General features: G+C 60.6%; 2 protein-coding genes and 2 non-coding genes across 4 annotated transcripts in view; 2 read left to right on the top strand and 2 right to left on the bottom strand.

The window, feature by feature from the left end:
• The window catches only part of VDBG_08429 (predicted protein), a gene marked incomplete at both ends in the record, with an annotated part of 1,310 nt that extends 332 nt beyond the window's left edge, over positions 1 to 978 (top strand). The window contains 2 exons of the mRNA XM_003001338.1: positions 41 to 740; positions 881 to 978. Coding sequence (XP_003001384.1) covers positions 41 to 740; positions 881 to 978 — 798 coding nt within the window. The remainder of the gene's footprint in view (positions 1 to 40; positions 741 to 880) is intronic.
• A 171-nt stretch (positions 979 to 1,149) lies between these two features.
• VDBG_15183 lies at positions 1,150 to 1,234 on the bottom strand. Its single transcript has one exon. It is a non-coding gene; the product is annotated as a tRNA-Asn (tRNA).
• Positions 1,235 to 1,328: 94 nt separating this feature from the next.
• On the bottom strand, positions 1,329 to 1,413 carry VDBG_15182. Its single transcript has one exon. It is a non-coding gene; the product is annotated as a tRNA-Asn (tRNA).
• Positions 1,414 to 3,065: 1,652 nt separating this feature from the next.
• On the top strand, positions 3,066 to 5,704 carry VDBG_08428 (conserved hypothetical protein; the record flags this gene model as incomplete). Its single annotated transcript, XM_003001337.1, has 5 exons — positions 3,066 to 3,179; positions 3,293 to 3,532; positions 3,584 to 3,712; positions 3,777 to 5,282; positions 5,366 to 5,704. The coding sequence occupies 5 exons, from the start codon at positions 3,066 to 3,068 to the stop codon at positions 5,702 to 5,704; spliced, it is 2,328 nt and encodes a 775-aa protein (XP_003001383.1).
• Positions 5,705 to 6,586: the final 882 nt, after the last annotated feature.

The raw sequence follows: 6,586 nt of genomic DNA, 5'->3' as shown, positions 1-6,586 counted from the left end.
CCATCGTCGTCGTCGTCGTCGCGCGAAACACCCTCGCCAGGCCGACGAACAGGTAGACGACGGCCTCGCGCGTGCCGTGCCGCTGGACGCGCGGCAGCAGGTCGAGCAGCCAGGTGACGACCTCGAGGGCGAGGGCGTCGCAGCAGCCGAGGGCGCGGTCCTGGTCGAGGGCGCAGCAGGCGAAGAGGGCGTGCTGGAAGAGGTCGAAGACGAGGGGCGGCTCGTCGCGGGGCGGGACGTTGGCGAGGAGGGCGCGCTGGCGGGCGAAGAGGGGGCTCGGGGGTGTGCCGGCGGCGGCGGCGGCGGTGCGCAGGGAGAGGGCTTCGACGTGGCGCATGACGAAGGTGAGGGCGGCGTGGAAGCCGGGGACGAAGAGGGCCGCAGGGATATCGTCGAGGTTGGGGGTGTAGTCTGCGAGGAAGGCCGGCAGGTCGAAGACGGCGCCGCGGCCTGCGCTGGGGGCGTTGCGGGTACGGGGCAGGAGGGCGACGAGGTGGTGGCGATCGACCAGGGCGCGTTCACCGGAGGGGAGGATGACGGTGCAGCGGGTTTGGAGGTGGGGATAGGCGAGCCGCCGGAGAGCGGCGTGGGCAGAGACGAGATGAGATGGGAGCTGGCTGTTATTGGGGTCACAAGCGTGCTGGTTCGAGAGGGCGAGGGGATGTCTGGCATCGTGGTCTGGGGGGTAGCTGTAATTATTGACGTTGACGGCAGGGCGGCCGTTTTCGAAGCGATGACAGGTATGAGGATCATGACGAAAGCTGCTATGATGGCCTGGGCCGCCAAAGGGTGAACGAAACATGGTGATGGTTCTCGTTCTTCCAGGCACTACTTGCTCTATGTCTTTGCCCTTCTCCCCCCTTTTTTTGCCCATTCACAGCAGTTCTCAAGAGTGGCATGGTTGGTGTCTTAAGAGGGCAGATCTCCGTTGTACGAACACATGTCGACGTTCTGATTGACAAACTACGAGAGGCATGAATCAGAACGGGACAAACTGGTCGTGATGATTCCATGACAATCGCCAGCACAGTAAACAAGAAGAGGCATCCGGCCTCAACACGCCTCCAACAGAAACACCGAAATATGGACACATGATCACAAAGCGGGCAAAATGAGAAGCATCAAGCCGCTGCCACGCAAAAGGAAACTCTCCCCGAGACAGGTTCGAACTGTCGATCTCCCGATTGATCTGTTGTTAACAGTCGGACGCCTTAACCAACTGGGCCACCAGGGACGATGTTGATTGGGTGAAGTTTTGTCGAGTCAAAACTGGATAAGAGGCCTTCGACTGGGACATCCACTGGAGCAAAAGAGAAAAGAGGTAGATGCTCCCCGAGACAGGATCGAACTGTCGATCTCCCGATTGCTCTGTTCATAACAGTCGGACGCCTTGACCAGCTGGGCCACCAGGGATGTGGGCAGCACAAAATCGGGAGCTTCATGAGGGCTTCGGGACGGAGACGAGCGAGATGAGGCGGCATGTGGGTTCTTGTCGAGACAGGGAGGAGGGCGAGGCTCCATCAAGCTCTCTACGTCGTGGTTCGTCTTGCGTGGATTGGGGCGGGCGAGGGCGCCTGCAGGAGGCAGCCGACGGCGGCGCTCGATAGCGCGCCATGGTCGGGGCTCAGTAGCACGGCGCGTGCCTTGCCGCCGCCGGTGAAGAGAAAGACAGCTGTGCCAATAGCGTGTAATGCAAATGTGCCAAATAGTGCAGAATGCCGACGGAGATAAGGGGTCATCGTAGACTCTTGTGCTGATGATTTGCAATGCTTCACTGTTTTTCCCAGGGTGACAAAACGCCAGTACGAACCTTGTTGAAGTCATGGCGTGGCAGCACTGCTATCTCCGTCCGCTGTGGAAACTCTGTGATGAGCTCCAAACCCTATGAGGCTGGGGTTGCTGGTGTGCCGCCCGGCTCTTGGTGGCCTGAATCAGCAAGACTATGACTGATGCTCTCGATATACGCAAACCGAGGCCTGGTAGTGCTCTTGGCGACTTTGAGGGCCTGCTTCTGAACAGCCATGACTGTCTGTTCCGAATCGTTCCGTTCGCGCTCCCACGTATTACCGGCGCCGACCGATGCATCGATATGACAGAGAAGATATGGACCGGTGATGGGGCCTTCATAATGTATGCTCCATCGGGATACTGGTTGCTGTTGTTGAGAAGAGGATCATGGACAACTGGGCCACTGGTAGGTACCTAATGTATGTGGATAGGCACCTGTAGGTAAGGTGCCGTAGGGCTAAACGAGCCCGTTCCGCAGTGTTTGAACCCCCCTTGACCCCGCATCGAGGTGCAGCGGCGGCGAGGTGCAGCGGCAGTCACTAGCGACTGTGCCTTCACTGTCCCTGCCGCCGCCTCGCCTGAAGCCATTGCATCTGCCAACAGCGCAGCATCAACTCGTGTCGAAAGTGTCTCTCATCGCCATCCTCATTACCATCACCATCCACCATCACCACCACCACCACTGCTCAAGTCATCAAACAACTGCACAAGCCTTTGGCAGCAAGCTACTCGCAAACACCCCCAAGCACCCCAGGCATCCAAGCATCCGCATCCCAGGCATCCGAGCACCCAGACACCAGACACCAGACACCAGACACCAGACACCAGACACCAGGCACCAGGCACCAGGCACCAGTCCTCATCGCTCAGACAGTCTGCCTTGCCAATCAGAGCCCACCAGCGACGCCCAAAATGCAGGCCTCAACAGGAGCTGAGCCGCCTCTTGGATCGGCCACCCGGCTGGTCGCGCTCTCGTTGTGGTATAATTAGCCTGGCCTCTCTCTCTCTCTCTCTCTCTCTCTCTCTCTCTCCGGCCTCTGCTTTCATCCAGACATGCCATCCTCTCCTACCACCACCGCCGCAGCAACACCCTGATTGAGGTCTCTCTTATCGAAGCAACACCCTGAACCAGGCCTCTGCCATCGAAGCAACACCTGATACAGGCCTCTGCCACCGAAGCAATACCCTGCTCCAGGTCTCTGCCACCCAAGCAATACCCGGCTCCAGGTCTCTGCCACCCAAGCAATACCCGGCTCCAGGTCTCTGCTCCACCGACCATGGACACCGCCCACAAGCAGGAGTACAAGGTCCGCGACCTGACGACACGCTCCGTCACCCTCTTTCCCTCGCGCGCCCAGGTCGTGCGCGAGCTCAAAGACGTCTCGCTCAAGGTATGCTGACGAACCCCGCCGTTTCCCTTCTCCCCCCCCCCCGCCTGCCTCGCCCCTCGCTGCCTGGCGGCCTCCTCCGTCCAGCCAACACACGCTAACACACGAAACGATAGCCCGGCGTCAACGAGATCACCGTCATCGGTCTCACGCCCACCGTCGACGAACACTCCATCAAGGTCGAGGGCACCGGCCTCGCCGTCATCTCCAACATCACCGTCGAGCTCCAGTCCAATCGAGACATCTACGAGGACATTTACCCCGACGCCGACCACGACAGCGACGAGACCTCAGACGATGAACAGATTCTAGAATCCGAACGGCCTCCCCAGGAGGAGGCCGCAAAGCTCAAACAGGTCCCCCCAGCAGCTTCGTGGCCCTTCCCATGAAAAAGAACCCGCGCCAAGGAATCCCCTGGCCAGGGCCGAGAACCCGCTCCAAGATCCTCGACGCCCTACGCAAGCACATTGGCGGAGGAGGATGGCACCGTCATTGTGGGGAAGGCTGGACAATATCCGGAGCGAGGCGCGAAAAAGGTATTTCGACGGACCACAATAAACGGTGTCAAGGACTCCCGCGACATTCTTCTCCGCATCGAAGGAAGCCACCAAGAGTCGAGACCCGCCTCGTCGCCGAAGCGGCCAAGGCCCAGCGCAAGGCCGTCAAGGCCTGGCTCAAGGCGCAGAAGACGAAGCAGACGGAGCAGACCAAGAAAGGACAGACGCAAGGCCGAGCAGCAGAAGGAAAGAGGTCCGCGTCCGCACCGAGCGCGAGAAGTTTTGGCCACGCCAGTGCTACGCCGTGTGCATCACCCTCGACGCCACCTCCTTCACCCCCATGTCGTCGCGGCGCAACTCCGTCTCCAGCGACCTCGTCAAGGTGCCCGTCGCGGGATCCGAGGATGCCGTCGACCCCTCCCAGTGGACATGCGACCTCGTCCTGAGCTACGTCACGACGGCCGCTTTCTGGTCCCCCAGCTATGATCTCCAGCTCTCGACGACGACCAACACGGCCACCCTCTGCTTCGACGCCCAGCTCACCAACAAGACGTCCGAGACCTGGAGCCACTGCAAGATTGTCCTCTCGACGTCCCAGGCCTCCTTCTCCGGCATGGCCGATGCCATCCCCACCCTCGCGCCCTGGCGCATCAAGCTCGCCACCCGGGGTACCGTCAGAGACAACTCGGCCCTGCTCGCGAGCCGCGAAGAGCTCCGCGAAAAGGAGTCGTGGCAGGCACAGCGCAAACAGCTGCCCCCACAGCAATCGCGCAATGCCCTCTTTGGCCGACCGCAGCAGAATCCCTGGGGAGCCAGCCATGGTTGGGGAGGACAGCAGCAGCAGCAGCAGCAGCAGCAGCAGCAGCAGCAGATGCAGCAGCAGCAACTACAACAACAGATGCAACAACAGCAACTACAACAACAGAGTCTGCAGAGCACTGCCACCGACGTGTTTGGTGCCCCCGAGGAGCTTCTCCGGAAGAAGGCAGCCAAGTCAGCCAACATGATGGCTGTCGCCTCATCCTCGTTTGCCCCCAATGCTCGATCTGCTTTCCCTCCGCCGCCCGCCCCGAGCGCTCCCGCTCCCGGAGGCGGTCCAGCGCTCCATGCGAGCGTGCCCACGAGCGGGGGGCTGTTTGGTGCGGGCGGAGGAGGATTCGGGAGCCACGCGAGCCGAGGCGGCGGACTGTTCGCTTCGAGGCCAGCAGACCTGGCCGATGACGAGACCGAAGTGAACGTTGATGTCGAACCCGAGCTCGATTTCGAAGAGTCCGCCATGGAGGAGACGGGCCTCACGACGACATATGACCTCTCCAACTCGAAGACGCTGGCCCCACGCTCGACAGCGTCCAAGCAGCGCGTCGTCCGCCTCACGCTGCCTGACGTCGTTTTCAGTCACACCGTCGTCGCCAAGTACCGACCCGTCGCCTACCTCAAGGCGCGCCTCCGCAACATCAGCAAGATGACGCTGTTGCGCGGGCCCACCGGCCTGACCCTCGACGGCGCCTTCATGGGCCGCACCAACCTGCCGCGGTGCAGCCCTGGCGACTCGTTCAGCCTGTCGCTCGGCGTCGATCCCGCCGTCAAGGTCCTGTACCCGAAGCCCGAGGTCCGCCGCGGCACCACGGGCATCTTCAAGGTCGAGAACAGCGGCGTCTACACGCGCGCCATCACCCTCATCAACACGCGCAGCTCGACCGGCGGCGGCAAGGCCATCAGGCTGCTCGTGCACGACCAGATGCCGTGTCGGAGGACGAGCGTCTCAAGGTCGAGATCCTGCAGCCGAAGGGTCTCTCCGTCGGCAGCGGTGGCGTCGGCGCCGGCGCGCCTACGCGCGATGGCAAGGAGGACAGGGACTGGGGCACCGCTGTGGCGTCGCTCAAGAAGGAGGGCGAAGTCAGCTGGGATGTCAGCCTCAAGGCCGGTCGCGGCGTCCGACTCGGCCTGGAGTATGTCGTTGCGCTACCGGGGGGTGAGCACGCCGTGCAGTGTCAGGACGTCGGCAAGACGTGGACGCAGATGAACGAGTGAGCGTGGGATGGATTGGCGCCTTCAGTCGATGATGGGTTGGCTGCATACGTAGATAGAATGAAACAGAATGATACCCTTAGCCGCGTTTGGTGTGCATGAATAGTAATCTCACATGCAGTCTAGCAGCTCTGTCGAAATACGTGGTCCCCGATACGTAAATCTCCTGTGAGGAATCCGAGCTGCAACGAGGAGACAAAGCGTAGCCAAGGCCAAGTCTGCTGGATGAGGAATAGACAATTGAACACTTTAAATCTTGCTCATTCACAGAGTATTGCCGGCCTGTTCCAATATCTGAATAGATTCTGTTTACTCTGTAGGACCCTAATGAGTGCCTTTCTACCAAGAGGCTGCTGCCCAGGGAGACATCCCGATGAAAGCTTCCCCTTTCTTGACCACGCAATTGTTGCTAATACTATCAAGCACATCTCACGGCCGGAAGTTATGGAAAGTCCCACATCAAAACTACGTTGTCTCTTGACTATCCACTGAAGGCCGCGTGCTCATCTTCATAGGCGCTCGAGTGCCCCGATCTCATCCCCTGATCTCATCCCCTTGATTCTCGACAACTTCACCCGAAAGGATCTACCCCGTCCTGACGTCTCATCTCTGGCCCCATTAAGCCCCCTCACCGCCCGTTCTCATGAAAATGTTGGACGGCTTCTTCCAGTCCTTGAACTCGTCGCTCACGCCGTAGTCAATTTCAGGCCCCTGCTGCCGGAACCCAAGCTTCACATAGGCCCCGCGTCCCATGGCCGACGCCTCCGTCAGCGCCTCGAGACCTCCCCTCCTCTCTGCCTCCTCAAGCCCCCACCGCACGAGCTTTCTGCGCGAATGCCCCTCCGCTGGAAACCCCATCTCGAAGGGGCCACAAAGTCCCAGCAA

The sequence above is a fragment of the Verticillium alfalfae genome, genomic scaffold (assembly GCF_000150825.1).
Source record: "Verticillium alfalfae VaMs.102 supercont1.12 genomic scaffold, whole genome shotgun sequence".
NCBI lineage: Eukaryota > Fungi > Ascomycota > Sordariomycetes > Glomerellales > Plectosphaerellaceae > Verticillium > Verticillium alfalfae.
Note: the sequence above shows the minus strand (reverse complement) of the source record. Positions and strands in the feature narration are given on the sequence as shown.